This window comes from Dermochelys coriacea, chromosome 4 (assembly GCF_009764565.3).
Source record: "Dermochelys coriacea isolate rDerCor1 chromosome 4, rDerCor1.pri.v4, whole genome shotgun sequence".
In the NCBI taxonomy this organism is placed as follows: domain Eukaryota; kingdom Metazoa; phylum Chordata; order Testudines; family Dermochelyidae; genus Dermochelys; species Dermochelys coriacea.
In genome coordinates this window covers 41,959,210-41,985,392 of record NC_050071.1, presented here as the reverse complement: position 1 = coordinate 41,985,392, position 26,183 = coordinate 41,959,210, and the positions used below count along the sequence as shown (strand labels likewise).

At 42.1% G+C, this 26,183-nt stretch overlaps 1 protein-coding gene across 2 annotated transcripts in view; it reads right to left on the bottom strand.

The window, feature by feature from the left end:
- Positions 1-23,832, bottom strand: part of KIAA1109 (KIAA1109 ortholog) — a 222,900-nt gene extending 199,068 nt beyond the window's left edge. For both annotated transcript variants that reach the window (XM_038398596.2, XM_043513096.1), the window contains exons 1-3: positions 23,674-23,832; positions 21,244-21,315; positions 2,315-2,444 (exon numbers count right to left, since the gene is read on the bottom strand). In XM_038398596.2, the coding sequence (XP_038254524.1) occupies positions 2,315-2,411 (97 nt within the window). In that variant the 5' untranslated portion in view covers positions 2,412-2,444; positions 21,244-21,315; positions 23,674-23,832. The remainder of the gene's footprint in view (positions 1-2,314; positions 2,445-21,243; positions 21,316-23,673) is intronic.
- Between the last annotated feature and the right edge of the window lie 2,351 nt (positions 23,833-26,183).

Genomic DNA, 26,183 nt, shown 5'->3' with positions numbered 1-26,183 from the left:
GCACCAAGTTCCAGGGGTGTTGGAACAATTTTTATAGTGGGGGTGCTGAGAGCCATTGAACCAAACTGTAAATCCGGTATATAATGGGAAACCACTTCAAGACAGGGGGTGCAGTAGCACCCCCTGCACTCCTAATTCCAGTACCTATGCCAAGTTCACAGAAACATTATAAAGCTGAATTCCACAGTTCATGAATAAATGGAAGCCAATTGCAATTAACCCCCATTACAAAGGATTTTTATGCAAATTGCAAATTTACATAAATGAGACACACAACCAGTGAACTGTGAATTGCAACTGTCCTCAAATGCTGAAATTGTTAAAGCGTAGTTCCAAGCAATCTACTACGTTAAAAAATTTTAAAATTGCATACGACAAAACAAGTACTGTAAACCAGTTTGAGACCTTTAAGTGAAAGATTTAAATGTAAAATATTAATATGTAGTACAAGTTTTGCAGTACGTTAGTGACTATGCAGCTTTCATAATGGCAATCACTGCACCTTTGCAATTTCTACCTTATCAGCTGCAATCAACAGGAAAGTTTTGCTGTCTGTACCAAGGGGCCTTCTGGAAATGAGGAGGAAAGTTTAGCAGAGAAAGTTCAGCTCTGTAATTCATTCCTTATTACAATCCTCCAGAACCAAAATCTGGCAATTTTAAGATTTGGTTGAAGACACTTTTAAACAAACAAACAAAACTGCAGCTCTTCCTTAGTGTGCATTTGTATCTTCATCCACTGACCAAAACAGGGGCATGAGTGGGTTTAAGCTGTGTCCATTGCATGCAATACTTATGTTTTATTTTATGTACCCATATCTGATAATAATGGGCAAAATATACATTTTAAAAATACAAAGGTAAACAAAAAAAGCAAACATTTTTGTTTAGAGTTATTGCAAAGAACTGCTTACTTTGTATTTAACCTTCTAACACTAATAATAATTTCCTCAGAAAATTTAGTGCTTAATAAAGATCCAGCAAAAAATAGAAAAATATACCCACATACCCGCTGTAATATATTTATTCCCACAAGAGTGTCATTAACATTTGTACATTTCACCTCACAACACCTGGAGATAGAGTCTCAGAGACCAGTTTGTTGTTACCAGATAAGAGTTAAATCACACAGAATCATTCAACCATCTCCACTAGGAGTTGGATTTACTTCCAACATACCAAACCTATGTGAATAACTCTCTCATTTCCTTTTCCAATTTAATAAATCTTCATATAGTTTATTATGCAACTGGCCTGGTCTTTGGTGAAAGATCTAAAGCACAGGTGACCTGGTGTCAAGAACTGGTCCTTCGGGATCAGAAGTAACCTGAATATTTTGCTGTGATTCTTGGTGTAATGGGCTATCTACCATAGAGATATGCTCACCTGGATGGCAAGACAGACTGGAGTACTGAAGGGGACCATCTGTGACTCTGTGTTAAGGCTGTTCAAGTGCCTATGGAGTTTGCACTTGGTTGGTGAAATTTAAGTTTAGAACTCACAATCAATTCATGGTTTGTGCCCTGGCTTTTAACAGTCTGTCCTGAGATTGGTTCTTATGCTCTTGCATCACCATTGTATTGTGTAACACACTGTAATGCTCCCATTATGGTTTGGTGTGATGTAGAGGCTTTATTGTCACTCACTTGAGTAACCTGCATTACACACCTATGGCTTCCCCATTCCAGAACAATGTGACTGCCCTACACTTGTGCCACATACCTAGGATATATGTGCTATATTATGCGACAGACACATTCGTGCATCCTGTACTATATACTTATTGCAACACAGACCACTACTTTCAAATGTTTTAGAAAACTTAGTCATTCCTCCACATAACAGGTCAAATGAAATATATTGTTATGGTACTGCATTCTCGTGTGTGTGTGTATCATAACATAACATAGCAAACAGCTGTTTTAGACTCTCTGGTAGTAGAAGGTATTTTGCTACTGGATATAAAATTGTGCTCCCAACTTCTTGTTGTCAGTGAAGTTCCCACACAGACTTTTTTTTTTGGGGGGGGGGGGGGGGGAAGAGGAGGGGAAATAGGAGTAGAGTTAACTTTAAGTAACCAGGCCAATTCCCTGAGGTTTTATATTGAAAACAATTCTTTGTTTCCTTCTGAAATTGTGTAGTAGTGTTGCTGGGTGCTACTAAACAGCGCCATGGCGAATGAAGGGGCTTCTATCTGCAAATATTTTGGGATCTTTCTGGGTAACAGATGCTATATAAGCATCCAATTATCTAGAAAAGTACGTTTAATGGATTCACAAAAAACATTTAACAAAACCAGAATATATTCAACTTACCAACTAATAGCCAAACAACATTGGAGTTGTGTTCTGTCAAAAAGTGTTCCAACTGTGTGATACTTGGGACAAAACTGTCATTTTTTCTTTGTTCCATTGCTAGATTGCTGTTGTATCAGTGTCTAAAGGGCTGAAAGAGAAAGATTCCAAACTGAACAACATAGCACAGAAAAACTATCAAAAAGTTCCCACACAAAACTATGTTAAAGAACTCATAAGGGTTTAGCTCTCACATAAGCCAGAAGATAAGAGTTCACATTCATACTCTAACCCAGAGGTTCTCAAACTTCATTGCACCATGACCCCCTTCTGACGACAAAAGTTAATACACGACACCAGGAAGGGGTACAGAAGCCTTGGCTTCAGCGCCAGATGCGGGGCCTGTGACCTGAGCCCCGCCACTAAAGGATGAAGTCCTCGGGCTTCACCCCAGACGGTGGGACTCAGGCTTCAGCTTTGGCCCCAGGCAATGGGGCTCGAGCTTCAGCCCTGGACAGTGGGGCTTGGTCTTGGGCTTTGGCCCCTGGCCCCAGCAAGTCTAACACCAGCCCCGGCAACCCCATTAAAATGGGGTTGGGACCACTTTGGGGTCCCAACCCACAGTTTGAGAACCACTGCTCTACCCCATACAAGGCAGACCAATCTCGTACAAGATTGTAGAGTTCCCCATATACCTACTTTCTGAGGACTGGGAAGATAACTGCCCAAGATTATTTCAAAAACTTTAGCATCAGAGCACCAAAATATTTTCCCTTTACCTTCATCGTGATTCCTAGCTACCTTATCAGCCACTCTGGTGTCTGCTGAGGAGCCGCTACTGAGTAATACAAAGTGCTTTTTCCTGCTACAATGAGTATACTTTCTGAGCACACTCCACCTCTGACAAAATGGAAATGAACCAAGTCATGAATTGTGTTCTCCCACACAGGGTAGCAAGACTGAGGATCCATCTAGTAGCTAGCAAGCTTATAAGTGCACAAGTCACACCACAAAACGTTATCCTTCCACAATGGTAAAGGTAACTAATATATATTAAATTAATTAGTTAACCCACAACAAGGAAAGCATTACAAGCAAATGTGGATAAGAGAGACTGTACCTTTCACATTTACACACAGGAAACTCACTTCTACAAAGGGTTGCTTTCAGAGCAGATTTAAATAACAGACAGTATGTTTCACAGAAATTAGTATACTCTCCAGGTGAATTTTAAAAAAATCTATTAGCTTTCAGCACTGTGCCTCGAGACACCAACTAAGCACTAAGGCATATAATAGCTCAGAAACATATTACACGACTTTTCTTTGAATTTCTTAAATTCATAATGCCAAAAAGAAATGCACAGTTCGGCTTTCAAAAAGGCAGGTGCACCAAAGTGTATGTGCACCAGTTAAATGCATATCTGACCATTTGCACACCCATTCAGTGATTACTCTTCCATAGCAGGTGTACAACTGAACACCAAATATTTTTAAAAAAGTCGAGCCTGTAATCCATAATTTTTTCAGGAAAGTTATGCCTGGCAGCCATGAAGACAAGACTTCTTCCTTCTCTTTTTTTCCTCCCTTTCTAAAATGTAATATGATAGAAGATGGCTTCATGACTTTCCCTTCTCAGTCCCTCATTCCAACCCAGAAATTAGAGTCCTAGACTAGGATCCCAACTCTCAAGACCCCAGCTTGGTTTTCAATTGCCAGGTGAGTGCACAGTTACATGTATGCAAAATTGCCCAACTTTGCTAGTCTACATCAAGCTCCAAATGAGCAAGCATGTGAAGATTCAGGCACCTGCAATCAGGATCCGTAGGCACACAAGCAGACATGCTCAGCTACTTGAAGGCTGAAAAATCTGGTTCCAGAGATTTTTCCCTTCCCAAGTCTCATCAACCCAAAGCTTCATGCACAAAACAACCTGGAAAGCTGGCCTAGAATGCATCCCTTGAGAGGCACCAAGTGCTTCATAGCCACCATGCTTTGTGTGCATCAAGAGTTACCACCAAGCACTAATATGATAGGACGTTTACAACTCTTCCAACACTAGACCTCTCTCTACACAGAGGCCTGGTCATGGCGGCACCCTTAATACACAGGTGCAGAGAAGGAAAAGAAAGTTTCCTCAAATGTGTGCTCCCAGCAAGCTTATCATCTAGGAAGTTGGTTGGATGGTTGCCACAGAGGCTGCCTCACATTCCAAGTGCTGGTGGAGAGAAATGCTTTGTCTTGACCCCTTTCTCATGGAAGGTGAAAAGGAATAAGGCAATGATTGCTAGTGGATGGACAAAAGAGCTAGTTCCTTAGATGGATGGATATACATGGGAGCATGGCGGGAGCTGAGAGGAGATGCCATGGCAACATGGTCTAATACTTAGATCATCTATTCTAGTCCCTTAGGCCAACTACATTTGTGCATAGAGAGGTAAATCGGGGGGAGAAGGGACGAAAGACATCCCAATGGGACATTGCTTTATGTGTTATCTCCTTAGTATCTGCTCATGCTTTATTTTCCCTGAGTAGCGTCTTTCAGTGCTGCCTGGCATAAGCATTTCTTCTCTAGGATAACAATGTTTTCAGTACTGAAACTCCTGCTGCCCTGAGAGGTAGGACAATCTTCACAGCATCCTGTGGTGGAAAGCTCCTGAATATGCAGACCAGAAAACATCAGAAAGAGCTCCATTAATGGGTTAAAAGAGATGACTTCTCCCCTGGGTTTTGTCTGTTGGCAATTAACATTTGAATCACCACTACCAATACTTGAAAGAAACATTTCCCAAACTGAAAAAGGATAAAACAAAAACGCCAAAATGTAAGGCATTGTGGTGTTTACGGCCTCAAAAAAACCGAGCTATAGAAATAATGCTACACCCCAGCAGGATAGTACTTAGCTGCACCGTCTCCACCAATAATCATCATCTAGACTATTGCCTCAGCTTTCTATCCAGCATACACCATAAACTCCCGGGGACAGGGACTGTGTGTCACAGTTCCTGAGTTAGTAGCACTTTTATCCCCTCTGTGGCCTCCTCAAGGGTCACCCCCTCTTAGGTCTCAATCCTCTAGCAGTCCCTGTTCTCAGGGAGCTAGACCTGGGTCTTAGGCTGCAGACTCCTGCAATTTACTGTGATTAACTCATGAAGTCTGATTTTATGAAGCAGAGTACTATTTATTCAGAACAAAAGCATTACAGACAAAACAAACATATCATACAAACAAACAGCTTATATGCATGTCTAGCTTTCTAGTCACCCAACCTCCACACAGAGAAAACCCTGACAGGACTAAAGTACTTCAGGCCCTCCTACAGGGCCTGTCCCTGGGCACAGACTCAGTCAGTTCTTGGATCAAGTGCAAGTGACCCTCTTCCTCAGATCAGGTCTGTCACTTTATGTAGTTTCAAGTATTTTGTATTCTTAGGCTTCTTGAACCAGTTCAAACCAGTATACAGTATTTCCCTTGAAGATGCAACTTCAAAGAAGACTTGATATTTACATTGTTACAGCATTAGGTATTTGCATTAATTATCCATCATTGATTTTATTTCCTGCAGGACATCCCTTTAACTCACCCACTGATCCAGAAATATAATCACTAGCAAGCCATAAAGATACATATAACACTTATAAAGCCGATACAACGATCTTTGAATATTCCGTGCGTCACATCTGCCACACTGTCTTTTCCCCTTCTCCCTACAGAGACCAATGCAAACTGATGGCTTTCCAGTAAAACAGAATGCACCTGTCCAAAAACTGCAAAGCTATTAGCCTTCCCACCAGTCACATGCTGGAAACATGGACCCATTACAACTAGCGTATCTGGAAAAGTTATTTGCAATCAGGAAAATAGGTTATATAAATGTGAAGTAACTGACTCAAATAAAAGCCTACCACTTCCGGACATTACGTAGCACATTCCAATTTTTGAAGTAAGAACTCTGAAGTTGAGAGAGCTTGAATTACATCTCAAAATCAGAATCAGTATTTCAGTGTTTCAAAATTAGTTTTATAGCTTACACAGTGCAATGTGACCATGTAATTAGGTGATGTTTCAAGAAAGTCAGTGTAGAAGTGAGATCTTTCACCTTTGTCAGAGACATCCAAGTCTGTCACAAAACCTAGACCATTCGTTACCTCTCAATCATTCTTCTTCCTAGGTAACATACGTACTCCATGTCTATAAGAATCAAGTGGAATATTAGTCATTCTGATTATTTTCAGTTTCACTAGTATGAAAAGACTTGTTGACTGACAGAAAGGACAAGAAAGAAAGAATTAATCTAGAGGAACAAGAAAAATCACTCACCAAAGCAATATACTCAAGCAATGGCAATATTTAATGTTACCAGGGTATATGGCTCAACAATCAACCGAGAGAAAAGATGAATACAAAACAAAAATAAAATATAATCAGTCAAGACTGAATAAATCTCTGGCCCTTTAAAACAGTATTACCAACATTGGAACATTGTTGCACCTGGATTAGCAGTCTACTGGCTCATTCAGAGGACAAAGTCAGGATATCTGTTCATGGGTTTGTCACTGACACGTTAGATCTTAGGCTATTCACTTTACCTCTCTGTACCTCAGATTCTCCATCTGTCTATAGAGAATAAGCATATACCAATATCAGAGGGTTGCTGAGTCTTAATTAACTCTTATTCAGCAGATTGAGATTCTCAGTTGGAAGACGTAATTGGAAAGTTGGCACCTCTAGCTCCAGCCCTGGAGTGGGTGCCTAAAAAAGGAGCCGTATATTAACTTCTGAAGAGCCGCATGTGGCTCCGGAGCCACAGGTTGGCCACCCCTGCCCTAACACATTTCAATTATTTATTAAGAATCATCCATCAAGGGAAAAGACAGCCCAATAACTGCAAAGTTATTTCATTGCTATCTAGGTTTAAGAACAACTAGTTAAATACTTTTTAATGTATTCTGGCATTACGTACCAAGACCTAAACTGTATGACCAATGTTAAATATAATTTAACACTCCTTTAGAGAAGCTGATTTTACAATGACTCAAATTTTCAGTTTTATTTAAAAATGAAGGGTATGTTTGGTCAGTTAATACTTATTTTATGTAAACATGATTTGAAGGGAAGGTCCTTGCAGTAATCTAATGATGTAGGAAAGTTTAGCTTTTTTATTCAAATTAATAAAAGCTGTTCAAGTTTAAATACCCGTCAGTCCTTGCAACCCCATATATTGCAGCAATGTGCTAAATTCACGAGAATTAGCAAATGAAAACGGATTAAGCTGAGTAAAGAACATAATGCGTAATTAGTGAAAAAGTATGATAATGAAGAATTCATTCTTTACAAAAAAAATTCTTAATAATTTAGGTTAACTATGATTTTATTAAATCCCTTTATATTGAAAAAGTTAAATAACTACCAGATGTTAAGCCAAGAAGAAAGTGTACGCAAAGAAAAAAGCACACTCCCCTATACTTTCACTTCCCACAAAAACTGCCTTCTCGCATGTTTTTACACTGTGCATTTATAATGGCCAATGCTCACTGGAAACATCGCCTAGTGGCTAGGGGGCCAGGCCTTTAGTTGCCAAGTCCTTACTCTTCTCTCCCCTCACCCCTTCCTGAGGAGTTCTCAGAGCAAGTCCTTCTCCCTGCCTTGTCAGCCCCCTTCTGAGCTGTCTGTCTCCCTCTTAAGCTCCCCTCCAACTGGAGCATGCTCTGCAGGCATGGCTGGCCAAGGTCATCTGGGCCCAGAGTTGCTCTTTAACCCCTTTAGATGTAGTGTGGGCTTTATACACCCTATCACAGTCCCTGTATCAAAAAGGGCTATAACTTATTTTTAGGTTTCAGAGTAGCAGCCGTGTTAGTCTGTATTCGCAAAAAGAAAAGGAGTACTTGTGGCACCTTAGAGACTAACAAATTTATTAGAGCATAAGCTTTTGTGAGCTACAGCTCACTTCATCGGATGCATTTGGTGGAAAAAACAGAGGAGAGATTTATATACACACACACAGAGAACATGAAACAATGGGTTTATCATACACACTGTAAGGAGAGTGATCACTTAAGATAAGCCATCACCAGCAGCGGGGGGGGGGGGGGGGGGGAGGAAAACCTTTCATGGTGACAAGTAAGGTAGGCTAATTCCAGCAGTTAACAAGAATATCAGAGGAGCAGTGGGGGGTGGGGTGGGAGGGAGAAATACCATGGGGAAATAGTTTTACTTTGTGTAATGACTCATCCATTCCCAGTCTCTATTCAAGCCTAAGTTAATTGTATCCAGTTTGCAAATTAATTCCAATTCACCAGTCTCTCGTTGGAGTCTGTTTTTGAAGCTTTTTTGTTGAAGGATAGCCACTCTTAGGTCTGTGATCGAGTGACCAGAGAGATTGAAGTGTTCTCCAACTGGTTTTTGAATGTTATAATTCTTGACGTCTGATTTGTGTCCATTTATTCTTTTACGTAGAGACTGTCCAGTTTGGCCAATGTACATGGCAGAGGGGCATTGCTGGCACATGATGGCATATATCACATTGGTAGATGCGCAGGTGAACGAGCCTCTGATAGTGTGGCTGATGTGATTAGGCCCTATGATGGTATCCCCTGAATAGATATGTGGACAGAGTTGGCAACGAGCTTTGTTGCAAGGATAGGTTCCTGGGTTAGTGGTTCTGTTTTGTGGTGTGTGGTTGCTGGTGAGTATTTGCTTCAGATTGGGGGGGTGTCTGTAAGCAAGGACTGGTCTGTCTCCCAAGATCTGCGAGAGTGATGGCTCGTCCTTCAGGATAGGTTGTAGATCCTTGATGATGCGTTGGAGAGGTTTTAGTTGGGGGCTGAAGGTGATGGCTAGTGGCATTCTGTTATTTTCTTTGTTGGGCCTGTCCTGTAGTAGGTGACTTCTGGGTACTCTTCTGGCTCTGTCAATCTGTTTCTTCACTTCTGCAGGTGGGTATTGTAGTTGTAGGAATGCATGATAGAGATCTTGTAGGTGTTCGTCTCTGTCTGAGGGGTTGGAGCAAATGCGGTTATATCGTAGCGCTTGGCTGTAGACAATGGATCGAGTGGTATGATCTGGATGAAAGCTAGAGGCATGTAGATAGGAATAGCGGTCAGTAGGTTTCCGATATAGGGTGGTGTTTATGTGACCATCGCTTATTAGCACTGTAGTGTCCAGGAAGTGGATCTCTTGTGTGGACTGGTCCAGGCTGAGGTTGATGGTGGGATGGAAATTGTTGAAATCATGGTGGAATTCCTCAAGAGCTTCTTTTCCATGGGTCCAGATGATGAAGATGTCATCAATGTAGCGCAAGTAGAGTAGGGGCATTAGGGGACGAGAGCTGAGGAAGCGTTGTTCTAAGTCAGCCATAAAAATGTTGGCATACTGTGGGGCCATGCGGGTACCCATCGCAGTGCCGCTGATTTGAAGGTATACATTGTCACCAAATGTGAAATAGTTATGGGTGAGGACAAAGTCACAAAGTTCAGCCACCAGGTTAGCCGTGACAGTATCGGGGATACTGTTCCTGACGGCTTGTAGTCCATCTTTGTGTGGAATGTTGGTGTAGAGGGCTTCTACATCCATAGTGGCTAGGATGGTGTTTTTAGGAAGATCACCAATGGACTGTAGTTTCCTCAGGAAGTCAATGGTGTCTCGAAGATAGCTGGGAGTGCTGGTAACGAAGGGCCTGAGGAGGGAGTCTACATAGCCAGACAATCCTGCTGTCAGGGTGCCAATGTCTGAGATGATGGGGCGTCCAGAATTTCCAGGTTTATGGATCTTGGGTAGCAGATAGAATACCCCACGTCGGGGTTCTAGGGGTGTGTCTGTGCGGATTTGTTCTTGTGCTTTGTCAGGGAGTTTCTTGAGCAAATGCTGTAGTTTCTTTTGGTAACTCTCAGTGGGATCAGAGGGTAATGGCTTGTAGAAAGCGGTGTTGGAGAGCTGCCTAGTAGCCTCTTGTTCATACTCCGACCTATTCATGATGACGACAGCACCTCCTTTGTCAGCCTTTTTGATTATGATGTCAGAGTTGTTTCTGAGGCTGTGGATGGCACTGTGTTCTGCATGGCTGAGGTTATGGGGTAAGCGATGCTGCTTTTCCACAATTTCAGCTCGTGCACGTCGGCGGAAGCAGTCTATGTAGAAATCCAGGCTGCTGTTTCGACCTTCAGGAGGAGTCCACCCAGAATCCTTCTTTTTGTAGTGTTGGTAGGAAGGTCTCTGTGGGCCAACATGCCGGTCAGAGGTGTGTTGGAAATATTCCTTGAGTCTGAGACGTCGAAAATAGGATTCTAGGTCACCACAGAACTGTATCATGTTCGTGGGGGTGGAGGGGCAAAAGGAGAGGCCCCGAGATAGGACAGATTCTTCTGCTGGGCTAAGAGTATAGTTGGATAGATTAACAATATTGCTGGGTGGGTTACGGGAACCATTGTTGTGGCCCCTTGTGGCATATAGTAGTTTAGATAGCTTAGTGTCCTTTTTCTTTTGTAGAGAAGCAAAGTGTGTTTTGTAAATGGCTTGTCTAGTTTTTGTAAAGTCCAGCCACGAGGAAGTTTGTGTGGAAAGTTGGTTCTTTATGAGAGTATCCAGTTTTGAGAGCTCATTCTTAATCTTTCCCTGTTTGCTGTAGACGATGTTGATCAGGTGGTTCCGCAGTTTCTTTGAGAGTGTGTGTCACAAGCTGTCAGCGTAGTCTGTGTGGTATGTAGATTGTAATGGATTTTTTACCTTCAGTCCTTTCGGTATGATGTCCATCTGTTTGCATTTGGAGAGGAAGATTATGTCTGTCTGTATCTGTGCGAGTTTTTTCATGAAGTTGACAGATTTCCACTCTATACGGCTAAATTCAGTGCCTTGCATAATGACAGGTTTCAGAGTAGCAGCCGTGTTAGTCTGTATTCGCAAAAAGAAAAGGAGTACTGGTGGCACCTTAGAGACTAACAAATTTATTAGAGCATAAGCTTTCGTGAGCTACAGCTCACTTATTTTTAATTTTAATATTTTATCAAATTGAATATTTAAATATTTGCAAGGCATTCGTTAAACTGAGACAAAGTGTGTCACTTAGTCAATGATTCAAGTTGCAAGACATGCACAACCACACTGCCTCAATTGTTTGCTCTTAACAGGATTGTACCTCAAGATACAGTGAGGAAGTGGACTGCACTGGCTGTACCATCCTTATGGTATTCAAAAAATCCAAGACCTGTGTGGTTTTTGAGAGCTCTACACGTTCTGGAGACTAAACCCCTTTGCTCGTTATGGTGAAGGACTCCCCGAAAGGTGAATTCTCTGCTTTCCTCTGCTCTGGCCCTCTCCTCTGGTTATTTTGACAGGAGAGCCCTATACAACATTTTGACTGCACTGATACAACTATCACCACAAAATCAGTATTTAGTTTTTGATTAATTACATATGCACCTACCATAATTCAGTCACTAAAACTCAATTCCAAAATTAACTTCACCAGCTCAAAACCATTTAAATCATCATCTTCAAACAAAGCTTCAGAAAAAGATAGGTCTTGCAACATACCCTGATATTCAAACTGACTTTTCAGACTGATGGAGCAAAGCACGTTCCACAGTACAGGTTCTGACTAATCTAAGAAGATGGATCTTCCACCGTAACCCATCCCACCTGATTCCAACTGTCAGGGTAAAACACAAAGATTGATTTTGGTATGATTATAGAAAACCACCTCTGACAGCCTATAAAAGGCACTCGGAACCACTGGTAGCCAGCTAAGTCTATAGAACACAGATTTAATATGCTATTCACAAAAAGCACTACCAGGTAAGAGGTAGCTTAGGCTTTGGAGTAATCTTCAAGGGTAGCTCCACATAAAGCACTTTGCTATAAGCAACCTGGAGATGACAGACATAAGTAACTGTGGCAAGGCCTCCATCCAAGAGAAAAAGGTAAGAATGAGATAATCTTGACCACTTTTGCTACCTAGGAATCCCAAAGCAGTGCACAATCCAAAAGGAACTGCAGGGTATGAACTTTAAAAAATTTTAAGTTTGTCTGTTAATACACACTGTGCTCTCTGAATTAAGAAAATGGACCCAGGAAATTTACTGCCAATTGAACAATAGATAAATAGCCATTTGCAACATGTGTCATGGACAAAACAAAGATAGAGCTATTGTAACAAAGAGGAGCTTATGCTCAAATAAATTTGTTAGTCTCTAAGGTGCCACAAGTACTCCTTTTCTTTTTTATTAATGAATTTGTTTTTAATACACCCCTGTGAAGTGGTATTATCCCCATTTAGCAAATGGGGGAACTGAGGCACAGTGAAATTAAGGCCAAAATTGTCCATGAATTTTGAATGTCCAAGCTGAGAAATCTAGGCCCCGATTTTTCAAAGTTCTGATCATTTTATAGCACTTCATATGTTCAGAGCACAGTCCAAATTGATTTCAGTTGCAACTGGGAACATACAACACCTCTCTGAGTTTGCTCTAGGTATCTCACATTGGGCATACAGAAAATGAAGAATACACAGTCAGTATCCACTTGTGAAAATGTATGGTTTATATGACTTGCCCAGTACCACTCTGTGCAGAGGCAGGAATAGAATTCAGTTCTCCATGACAGCATTCAGCTACCTCAGCCATGAGCCTATTCATTCTCTTCCTAGTGTTCCCATCATCATTCACTACACACGTTCGAACATCTCCAACATAAAAGGCAGAGAGCCAACAGAACCAACCCCAAATTCATTCACACAGCAGGTCCACCACCTACAGTAAATAAGGCAGGGGTTCCTCAGAAAACAAAGTATCTGGTCATGTAACTATAGGCTGTCTCATAATGCATATGCACCTTAATTGTGGCATTTCCTGACTCCGCAGTTGTAACATTGTAATCATTTCCTAAATTTAAAAAACAAACAAATAGAATTTCCATGATGCACAACCAATATTGACAGCCACATGAGTCATCAGCAGGGTTGAAATCTTTAGATCACAACGTAAGTCTCTACCACTTAAGCTAACTGAAGTAACTTGTAGCATTAGCAGGCTTTTACATTCTTTATGGACCAGCCACTACAGGGTGATGACACACATTTAGCTGTAGAACCCATGGGAAATTTGCTGAAGAAGAGGAATGTTGACACACTGGAATCCTAGGTTCAATCTGAGGTTCTGGAAGAGAGTGTGATTTAGTGGTTCTACACCTTTCTACCCTTGTTTCTATTCCCCTCTATACCTATCCACTCCCATCCCCAGCTCCTTTCCTTGCCTTGCCTCCCTCATTTCTTCACCCTTCCACATTTGAGTCAAGCTGCTTCCTAGTTCTCCTCCATGCTGTTTGCAATCCAGCAGGCAGAGCATCAAGAGCACAAGAGAATCTCATTGCTCTCAAGTCTGATGCCTGGCAACACAGGAGACCCAACTACTAGGAAGGACAACAGCAGGAAAAGTTCTGCTCAGCCCTGAGACAGAGATCTCTCAGTGGTACATGCACAGTCTGGTCAGCACATAGGAAGGAACTGTGTGGCTATGGAGCATACTCCACACAGATCGAATCTTCAGAGAATTTAGGTGCCAGTTTCTAACAACCTGTATCGAGCATGTGCAAACTGCCACATCCATCTTGTAATCTGGCCAAATTTAGCTGGATTTTCACAGGAATTGCAAGAGGCATATTTCTGATGTTGGGGTGGTCCCTCCAACCCCATCCCAAGCCCCTGTTCCAAAATATGGAGGTACAAAAGGTTCTCAACAAAACTATTAAAAAATTTTGCATTGAAATGTGGGGCGGGGGAGGAAGCATTTTTCCCTAATATCGTTCTTGGAAACTGCTGAACCATTTTAGTTGAAGCTTAAAAAAAAAAGATTCCAGTGTGGTTATTCTGGACATCAAATTGTATTTCTACATTTCAGTGCCCAAATTGATACAGAGTCTATCAACTCTGCAGATGTAATAGTTCCGGGTTCTCAATTCATAAGAACTTGAATTTCTGGCAATTACATTTTTCTCTGCCAAAAGAGTAACAAAGCATGGTACGCATATGGGGGAGCAGGGATCAGAAGAAAGCCCTTTACTGCACACCACTTTCAGGCCATTTATGGTTTTGCTGATGAAATTTGCACTCAGGCATCTTCCACAAAGCATGACTGTTTTCTCTGTCAGATATCCACATGGTCTATTAGGCATGCTAAATCAATCACCAACTGATGGATTTGAAAGGTTAAAACTGCTTCTTCAGATTATAAATTTGAAATTAGAGTGCAGCATGTCCTATTGAACTGAACTGGAAGCTTGTCTGCTTGGTGCTGTACAACACAATACCAGCCTTTAATGCTTAATGTATTTAGTTTTTTTGTTGTTGTTTTATTAAATGGAGTGTCTATAGTTATGTCAATTATCTGGATTTCCCCTATCATTGCTGATTGCCAAATTAAGATATAGCTCTACGAGAAACAGAAAGAATAGAGGGGGATGATAGGTACCAATTAGAAATACTATCCTTGCTATTTTGGTTAAAAATGCGTTTCACTGGCTGAAGTGTGTTGGTATTAATCAGGTGCTCTCCTTTTTTACTTTCTAGCACTAGCAGAACTCAATCTTGGCGAGATATACTTCATCCTCATCCATTTTCCAAATTTTAACTATTAACTGGCAGTTTATGGATGAGAATGTGTCTTAAATTACCTAAACTTAGCTGCTTTTAGTAACGGTTGTGAAAAAGAAATATTAGTCACTACAAAAAGCAAACCTCATTTTAACACAACTGATGTGAGGTGTTAACATTGTTAACTACAAAAGTGACAGCTCTGTCTAAATGAATATAAATCCACGTGACAGAGAGCATTTGTATCTTCACCAATATGATCAAAAGAATAGAAACCCACCAAATAGCTTGACTGGCAGCACACAAACACAAAAAGCTACCTTTGAAGACCCAGATTCAGTATCACATTACTGGCAGCTCAGAGCACCACAGCAGTAATGCTCACTCAAGAAAGAAAGAAGAGAGCAGACTGCAGAACGTTTTGTAGCATCTGCACATATAGTGGCAGTATGATCATAGATGACGTTTTCCAGCATTCTTGGTCATTGGAATAGTGTTAGCGTAGTCACAGACAGCTGAAGCAAAGCAAGAAACAACTGAATTGTAAGACTAGCATAAAGACCTAGAACTGAAGGTGAAAATACAGATGACTGCTTAATATTCTCAGTACAGAATCAAGATGTAGCTCGTGAGGAAAGACAGCAGAAGGAAAAATGCAAGGTTCACCCATCCTTCTAATTTTGGTTCTAATTTTCATCTTTGTAATACCTTCCTATTCCTAACAGCACCCTGTAGGAATAAACAACATTATAATTTGACATCTAAAGCATAGATGAACTTTTCTAATTCTAATAGAGAGCATTTTTAATTTGGGGGGTGAAGGAAATAGAGAATACCTTAGTTATCTCCCCTCCATCCCATAGTCTATGTTCTAGGCCTGATCTACACCTAAAGCTTAGGTTGACCTATCTACAACACAAGGCTGTGAAAAAAAATCTCACACCTGTGCAAAACAAAGTCGACCCAAGTTTTAAGTTGAAACCAGGCCTAGATGAAGCTAGGTTGACAGAAGAATACGTCCCTCAACCAACCTCTGTCTCTTGAAGGGGTGGATTTAATACAGTGACGGAAAAACCTTTTCTGTTACTGTAGTAGCTGTTTTTTAAACAACTTACAAGGTTACCTCTCCTCCCTTTGACTAAATACTTTGTACTGACAGATCAAACTCCTAATTCCTACAGCAATTATGAAAAAGTTAAAATGCAGCATAGCAATCTGTAGTTTTGCAACACTCAACATACCAGATTATATTTAGGGAGATTTATCTAGTACTGTCTCTTCATTTACATAAACTCATACTTTACATGAGTATTTCAGGATATGTCTCCGTTTACCGAACGGTGTCAAAACCAGCACAAGCTTCTTAAGGAAAATAGAAAAGGGGTGGGGGGGAGGAAATTTTAGTTTTCTATTGATTTTACCTCTTCCTTTCACCCAAAGTCTCCAATATTTCTATTACAAGATTAAGCAGGTGGGAGAGTGAAAAAGACAAATGATCCATAATACCAACACATCTCCAGTGAAAGGTGCAACTCTGCTATCAGAAGCCTCCTGTGGTCACAAATTATTTATTAGTCTCTAAAATGTATCTAGCATCAAACACATTATTGAAAAAAGGAAAGATTTGGCCTCTGCCCCCAACGAGCTCCATCTAGACATGTAAATTGTGAGCTTCCCCGGCTGCACTGTGATACGGGTAAATGGAGGTTTCAGAGTAGCAGTCGTGTTAGTCTGTACTCGCAAAAAGAAAAGGAGTACTTGTGGCACCTTAGCGACTAAAATTTATTTGAGCATAAGCTTTCGTGAGCTACAGCTCACTTCATCAGATACATTTGGGAAATGCATCCGACGAAGTGAGCTGTAGCTCACGAAAGCTTATGCTCTAATAAATTTGTTAGTCTCTAAGGTGCCACAAGTACTCCTTTTCTTTTTGGGTAAATGGAGGTTACTGGAGTTCTTAGAGATGGACTCTGCATATTTACACTCCTGGGATGCACCAGATAGGTGCAGATCAGATGGTGAAACATGACAATCAGTGCCCATTGGAGCACCCTCGTACCCCATTTACCTCTCCCCTCTCTGTTCCCAAGTGTTCTAGGGCAAAGTGCTCTGACCACCTCAGTTCCTTTCGACCACTTCCTCAGCTATGAGCTATAATTAAGGCTCCTAGGAAAAGGGGAAGGTGGGTATGGAGTGGAAATGTAGAGTCTGTCATAAAAAACTCTGTTGACAAGCACCTCTGTTTCTCCTTCAAGTGGCCTCTGCATATTCCCACTGCCCTTCCCCTCTTCCTCACAACCTTAATTATAACCCATGACTGAGGTGCCAGTGGGACGGAACTGAGCGAGCCAAAGCACTGCAACCCCTTTTATAGCCTTGCCTTAGAATATTCAGGGAACGACGAGGGAGGGGCAAAGGGAGTATGCAAGAGCACTCCAATGGGCACTGCTTGTCAGGTTCTACCATCTTAGGCTACTTCTACATTAAAAAGAAAAGGAGTACTGGTGGCACCTTAGAGACTAACAAATTTATTAGAGCATAAGCTTTCGTGAGCTACAGCTCAATGCATCCGATGAAGTGAGCTGTAGCTCACGAAAGCTTATGCTCTAATAAATTTGTTAGTCTCTAAGGTGCCACCAGTACTCCTTTTCTTTTTGCGAATACAGACTAACACGGCTGCTACTCTGAAACCTACTTCTACATTATACACCACTAGTGGCAGTGTGCAGTCTATGTGTAGGTACACACTGCAGTAAAAAGCGCACTGCATCCACACTATGGTATGTAGATACACATGCCCATGAAAGGCTCTTACAGAGGGTAGGCAGCAGGGAAAGGCTCAGCCAGAGGCTCTCTCTGCTGCCAGATTCTTTCCCTATGGTGGGGTAAGGGCTGCAGCAAAAGGAAGTTGGTACAGCCTTTCCCTGCAGCCAGAGTTTTTTCCTGCAGCACGGAAAGGTTCCAGCAGCAGCACAGTTCGCTGCTAAAAATGGCAGCATAGCCAGGAAGGCACAGCCATGGTGAGTAGAGAGCCACATAGGGATGTACTTGTGTGCATACCTGCCTGCACCCTTCAGGCACATCTTTACTCTCCTAAGCTGTGCCTCACCATATACGCTGCTATTTATACCCATGCTACAGGGGCTAGTGGGTATGTACACTACACATCGGTGAAAGACGCATGTAATACAGACACAAGAGAAAACATGTCAAACAATACAAAAAATACATTGTTCATTAGTTGTGGCTCTTAAACATGATTTTTCTTATTAAGGCTACACTTAAAGATAAAACACATTTAGTTTGTGTTTTAAGATCTGAATAAGGAAGAAAAATTTCACTGCAATCTGTCCTGCAACATATATAGAACACTATAACATCATGAATAGCTAATCATGTCTGTTACTGCAGAAAGGCAGTAAATTACATATTGATTGATATGCATTAACTCTTTTAGAGCCAAACCTCTAGCTCATTTAGAGTTCTATTTACATAGCACAAATGCACCTCTTTAAAAAGCAGGATTCAAGTTCTCTGTAAAACCTACCAACAACATTACATGACAAATATTTTTCCAGTAAGTTCTTCCTTTACAGAAAGCTGCATTGTGAGGGAAGTTTACCACTTACTTTCCAAGTTTCCTAATAGTACTTGGCATTTTACATATTTGTTTACTTTCTTTTTGCATCATTTACAGTATCAACACAACTCTGAACTGAGGAAAGGATGTGTTTGTTGAGTTGTTGCAGAGACAGAAGAGGAAACAATACATTGTTTCGACAATGTCTCAAATATCTCTTTTAGGGAAAAGGCTAAACTATTTTCACTGTTGAAAAATGGAATCCATCAACATAGAAAATTATATATATATATATTCATTCAGAATTTTGTTACTAGAACCAGCTTAATACATACAGAACAAATTATTTTTTAAAAAAATCTAGCTTACTTTTAGCTGTTTAAATTGCTTACTTTCTACATTTCACTCAGTTTGGACAATGAAACAAGACTAGTCAGTTTCACTGTAGTGTTTTCAAACTAGCACAACGCTGCTTGGCCAACATGCCAAAAATGTTACATTTTTAAAAAAAATAAATAAAAACATCTATTTACAACAGATTTTTATAAAATCCTCTAAAAATAATCTATATGTTGTTTTCAAGTACTTGAAAGATTCTCCAAAACCAGATCCCATAGCAAACGAGCTCTCTTTTAAAGAACTCTTATTCCTTAGCGTTCTCAATCAGGTATTAGTTTTAATCCAATCTAACACAAATCTCTCTTCTTGTCACGAGATAGAATTATGAGAATTAGTAACATTGCATCCTATCACAAGTCTCACAGTATCTGTTGTTTTTCTTAAAGCCTCAGCTCCTGGAATTATGATTAAGGCTACATTTTAATCACACGTACTTTTAGTAAAAGCCATGGACCGGTCATGGACAGTAAACAAAAATTCACGACCAGTGACCTGTCCATGACTTGCATTACATACCCTTAACTAAAACTTGGGTCAAGGGGCCGCAGATGTTAGAGGAGTGGGTTGGGGGAACAGAGGTGCTGGGGCAGGGGTTGCCACAGGTTCTGGGGGGCATGCATGGCCTGGGACCCCGCTAGTGCTGGGGGGGCCAGCATGCGAAACTGTGCAGCCCGGAACCCCCACTGGTGTTGGGGGGGAGGAGAAGGAGGATTGGAAGGGCTACCAGGCTCCCCACCTGGCTCCACACAGCTCCCGGAAAGCGGCCAGCATGTCCCTGTAGCTGCTAGGGGGAGGGAAGGCCAGAGGTGGCTCTGAGCACTGCCCCCGCCATGAGTGCCAGCTTCCACCAAAAACACCAGCTGCGCAGCTTCCATTGGGCGGGAACCGCAGCCAATGGGAGCTGCAGGGACAGTGCCTACAGGCAGGGGCAACACACAGAGCCCCCTGGTCTCTCTGCCTAGTAGCTATAGGGACATGCTAGCCACTTATGGAGAGCCCACCCGAGGTAAGCGCCACCCCACATTCCAACCCCCTGCCCCAGCCCTGAGCACCCTCCCACCCCAAATGACTGCTGCTGTTGGGGAGGGACATGGTGGTCCAAGACTGCCCTAGCAGTGGCCAGTGCAGCTGGTCCAAGAATCAGCCGCGCCAGCCGCTGCAAAAGTCATGGAAAGTCACAGAATCCGTGACCTCCGTGACAGACATGCAGCCTTAATTATGATTACTGGAAAGTCTTAGCTTTCATTTAAAAAAGGAAAAAGTTTAAGTTTCCAACCCTTGGGATTTCAGCAAAGAGCTTAAAACAAAAACAAAAAGCCTAAAGGCTTAAAACATAAAGAGGCAAACTGCCCCTTTCAAAAAGCTCACGATTCTTTTTTGACTCTCTCATGATTTTATGAATGGCTGGTTTGGCAATACTGTTCTTTACCTCGGAGGAAAACATTTCAAAGTTCTAAAACTTCTACCCAAATCCCATGCAAAAAGAATGCAACCACTATTCATAACCAGGGCTCTGCATACTCCATGCTTCTGTGAAATCTGCTATAGAATAACGGCACAAAAGCCAAGCTCTTAAAAAGAAAGCTGTTAAGTATCTAGCACTTAAGTCTGCAAAGGGCACCTTCCACAAGTGAATGAAACTTAGACTTATAAAATGTCTGTCCAAATCTGCAGTCATCCTAAATATACCCGAAAGAAGCAAAATGCTTCAACACCCCACATAGATGAACAATTTAGAAATCTTAGACCCTGATCCTGCAAAGGCTTATGTCCATACCTAACTTCGTACACTTCTATTAACTTCAATAACACCACTGACTGGGGGTAAAATTAAGCACATGAATTAGTATTTGCAGCATCAAGGCCTAATTATGCAAATTTAAGCCCTGATCCTTCATGTCCATATGGAGCTGAGTGCAGGATTAGTTCCTTAAAATTTAAAGTATTTTACCAATGATAATTTGAACATCTTGTTAACATGCTTAGCACAACCAGTAATGCCTCTCCACATTATTAGCAGGTGACAAGAGCTCTAGTTCTCCCCTGCCCAACTGTCCAAACCTTCAGCTTCCATCCTGACAATTTCTGTAATACAGTTACACATTTTAAACACAAAACTGTGAAGCACAATGAAAATTAAAAGTTAATGGACAAAGTAAAAAACATAATTTAATATGAAATTAAATGTCAGAGGGGATCTATCATGACTTCCTGATTTTCATACTCCATTAAAAACTTCAGTTTTTAAATTTCTCTCTAATCTATGATATTTGAGAGCTACAGAACACAGAGGTCATGCCACAAACCTTAGGTTGTGCTTGCCAAGCAGCACACATACACAACAAACTTTTATATCTATAATATAAGTTATGGGCCATAAGTGATTACTCACTGTTCTATTCAGTCCAAAAATAGTTTTATGATTGGAATCCTGGGCCTACTTCTTTTAACATCTGAGGCATTACTAAAATGGGAAACAAAAGTTCAGATATGGACTATGATTAGTTTCAGAGTAGCAGCGGTGTTAGTCTGTATTCGCAAAAAGAAAAGGAGTACTTGTGGCACCTTAGAGACTACCAAATTTATTAGAGCGTAAGCTTTCGTGAGCTACAGCTTCATGCATCCGATGAAGTGAGCTGTAGCTCATGAAAGCTTATGCTCAAATAAATTTGTTAGTCTCTAAGGTGCCACAAGTACTCCTTTTCTTTTTGGACTATGATTACTCTATCAATGTTAAGATACTGAATAATTAGTCTTTCAAGATATGCTTCCAGTACAGTGTAAACCAAGTTATATTTGTAACATTATTAAAAACATCCTTTAGTATGAAACAGAACTATTTGAATATGATCTTAGACGAATTAAAAAATTATGGGGTTTGGGTATTTTTTAAGGCAACTAGTATATGTCAATCATTAAGCAAAGGATCAGAGATACTGACAGTTATAGTTGACCAAGATCATCCCCAAAAGTGAATCTTTCTGTACAGACCAAACAAATTGGAGGTCCTTAAACTTGTATGATTTCACGTAATTCATACTCTCACTTGAAAACAATTTGTTTCAAACATATCATTGAATTTTTCTTCTGTGAAGACATACGCAGGTATGGGACAAAGAGCCCAGGAAACTCCACAAACTTCCTCTCACAGAATTTCCAATTAGTATGTCCCACAGGAGAAGGTTACTGAGGGCTGAAGAAGCAGCAGGGGATGTTGGCCTACAAACACCCGAGAGCATAGTGATCCTACAGGAGCTATGCTGAACCTCCTTTCGTTGTTACGCAAGAAGTTCTACAGAGGAGACTTTGCGAGAGTTTGTTTTACTTGAACTACTGCAGAATATGAAGAGGAATATGCCACTGAAAAAGGCCACTCCCACTTCTATCCCCAAATATTCATGAAACCCTGATACTATACAGTACTCACACAGTGGGGCATGTCACAGAGCAGGAGCTCTCCATTCCACATTTCGGATTTTTTGTTTTTTACCTTTACAAGTCAAAGGGGCACATAGCCCTAAAATCTTTTATCTCCCAAAAAGAAGGCAATGATCTTACTAATTTCAGATAGCACAGATATTCTTTTAGGAGTTCTGTTCTGTTAGTAACTGATATATACGGATAGATATACAAATAAAATCAGTTAATTAGAAGGTTACATGTATTTAAATTCACAACTAATAGACCTACACTGTTTTTTCTGGTTTCAGAGTAGCAGCCGTGTTAGTCTGTATTCGCAAAAAGAAAAGGAGTACTTGTGGCACCTTAGAGACTAACAAATTTATTTGAGCATAAAGCTTTCGTGAGCTACAGCTCACTTCATCGGATGCATTCATACTATGGCTTGGTTGTATAGGTTTGATAGCACAGCTAGCTGACAAGTGCAATAAAATGTGATGTTACGGCTAGCACAGATGCAGCATGAGATTCCCACATAACCATGCATTTTGCCAATCTTATAAGGAAGGACCTTATTGGTGGGTTCCTACACCCACTGCTTCACCAGCTATACCAACGAGAACACGTCTCATTAGCTGCACATTTTCGTTCCAATCCAGTTTTATAGCATCTTGGTTTTGTTACCATGAATTATTGACATCAGAAGTGTTGACTCATGAAGCTAAGATTACAGCCAACTTTTATGATAAGGAAATTTATATCACCTTCTTTAAAACTTCTTGTAAAGGGAGTGTATCTGTACACCATATACCTGGGCTCTAAGTGGGAGAGCAACAGCACAGGACTAACCCTGTTGTAAGGCCCGTCAGTTTCATTTTCTGCTCAGCACAGGCCAGGTGTGGGGCAGCCTGTGCACACTAAGTGAAAGTGACCAGGCTAATGTTAGTTTCACTTCAGTGAAGGAGCAACACACAGGACACCTGAGGGAGCAGGTGAGGGGACAGCCCCAATTTTCAGGAGAGCCAAAATGGGAGCAACAAAAATGACCAGAAAAAAGGGGGTAATTGAGAAATAAAAAAACCTTCCCCTAGCTGTCCAGCCGCTTTCACGGGGCTGCTCGGACACCAGTTAAGGCACCGCCTGAGGCAAGTCTCGCTCGCCCCATTTTACAGCCAGGGCACTGCCAGGCAGCGCCAGGAGACTCCCCATGCCGTACCCCCAGCGGCCCCGCCCGTCCGCCATTCGCCTGTCAGCCCGCCCCCGCAGACCCCGGCCGCCAGCGCTCCCCCAGGCGGCCCGCAGCCCGCCCCCACACGGCCCCCAGCGCCAGCCGCCCCGCGACGCGCACACAGGGGCGGGATAGGGCGCCCCACCCCCACCCGGCGCCCCCCAGCCCGGCCCGGCCCAGCGCCCCATCGCTTACGCCATTGTCCAGTGTTTACATCCGCACCCCTCCCCGCTTCTTACTCCAGCCCCGGCGGCAGCCACACACACCGGATGGCTTTGCCCGCACGCCCCAGCCAGCCCTCCCTCAGCGCCGCCCACCAATCGCCGGGCACAACCGGGCCGGTTAGCCAACGGCCACGCGCTGCATCCCACAGGAGGCGGGTGGAAGGATCCCTCCGGAGCCAATGGCAAAACGAGGCCCAGCGGAGGCTCCTCCTACGCACGGTTGAAGTCAGGAGGCAGGGGGTTGGTAGGGGCTCGCGCGCGCGCGCGAGGATGCCTTCGCCGTTCAAAGGCTTTATCTTATGAATAATTAACGTCACCTTATGACTAGTCAATAGTCCCGCAGAGGCGGTCCCGCCCCCTTCCCGCCACTTCCGCGGCGCCCCGCCCCGCCCCGCCCCGCGGGGAGTGCAGGAGATGGTTCGTTCATTGCCCCGGGCGGGCGCGGTGAAGGTCGCGGTACGAGAGCCTTGGCCTGCAGCCCGCGCTAGTCAATGAATAGCTCAGGCTTCAGAGTAGCAGCCCTGTTAGTCTGTATTCGCAAGAAAGAAAAGGAGTACTAACTTGTTAGTCTCTAAGGTGCCACAAGTACCCCTTTTCTTTTTTAATGAATAGCTCAGGGGCGCCCGGCTGCACAGAACGCCACCGTGCCACGCAATGGCTGTTAGCCTCTCTCTGCCGTCCATATTTACTGGCCCCTGCCCAAAGCTTTTCAGTGCAGTCCATGTGACCAGAGAGGGGCCTGCACCCAACCCCCACTCCGGGACACACCTACATGAGGCTCATGGTTGAAAGAATCCAGATCTGGGCCATGGTCCAGATTTCGCATAGGGCAGCCTGAAACAAAAGCCCAGCTTTAAACATCTCTCAACTTGTTTGGTGTTTACAATCAAAACCCACACAAAAATGTACAACTTGAAATATTACTAAATTCTAGAGGTAAGACACTGCATGCAAAATATACATAAAGCAACAATGAAAGGGAGCTACCTTTAACATGGAGACAGCTACGTACCTGTGCAGAGCGCTCTGACCGGCAATGGGGAGAAGAGAAATTTGGTCTGGGCCCTAGGACTAGCTCTTAATTCTGTAACAGGGCCATAGGATCATTACTGCCCATACAAAGTAACCAAAGGTTTACAATGCAAGAGGCCTTCCCTCAACAAAAACAGAGACATGTTGGTCCGTAAGGTTTTTTCTCTCCAAAGACATATCTCCTTCTGAAATATTGAAAAAATTATATATATATATATATATATATAGAAAGCTGTCCTCTGCAATCCTTTTCAAAAAGGCTACATTCTGGTCATATAAACTCAAAATGGCAACTAGGGCAATCTTTGTGTGGTTGCTTTCGTTTTGTGCTAAGGCTATGTCTACACTAGCACTTTTGTTGGTATGACATGTTGCTCAAGAGCATTAAAAAAACCACACCCCTGAATGACATAAATTGCACCAACAGAAGTGCAGGTGTGAACAGCTACTGCTGCTCATTGGGGGTGATTTACTTATGTCAACAGGAGACCTCTTCCCTGTCAGCATAGAGCGGCTACATGGGAGATCTTACAGTGGTGCAACTGCAGCAGTACAGCTGTGCCTTTGTAAACATGGCCTAATCATTTCCACCCTGGAGAACTATCAAAATCCACTGAATTATCTATTGTATACAGTATTTATTTACCGAATAGGATTTTTCTGAGTCCTAACTGACATTCATTATATAAATTTTAAAAATGTCTGTTTACATTACTCACCTGAGCCAGAATTTAAAGGACTGGGTCTAAAGCAAATCTTTCCTTCTAATGTCCCTAACGAGACAAAATATTAGAAGGTTCCATGGCCATTGTTTGGTTACAGACTGTAGGGTAATAAGTGATATGAATGTCCTAGGGAGAAGGTCTGAAAGAGTACATCAGCTGGGGAGACAAGACAATGAGACAGAACCAGAGGCTAATTAAGAAATGAGAAGGAATCAGAGGCAGTTGGAGAAGCATGGGAAGGAATCAGAGTCTGTTTAAAGATGGTGAAGAGAATTAAAACAAGAACAGACTGCTGAAGGAAACTAACTGTTGGAGAGAGGAACAGAAAGGGAGTTCCTGAGGCAGGGAAAAGAAAAAGCATAAATTAGAATAGCAGTTGTAGGAAGAAGTTAGAGAGAGACAGGTGAGATCACAAAAGAAGGGAATAAAGAAAAAGAAGTTGAAATTACAGTTCCATTGTTATCATGCTGCACTGGGTAGTGAGGGTTGTATTTGTTTTTGTTTGTTTGGATTTTGGTTTGTTTAGGGAAATTTAGGTATCTGTAATTTGGATTTCTTCTCTAGGTCCCCGCAACAATGATGAAGTTCAGTCAGAGTTGTTTTTGGCTTTAGCGGTGAGACCCAAATAGATTCACTGAAGCTGGAACATGATAAATTATAAACGCAGTTGTTGGATCTACTACAACATTATCTTCTGTAATGCATCATAGAGTTAGAGAAGCAG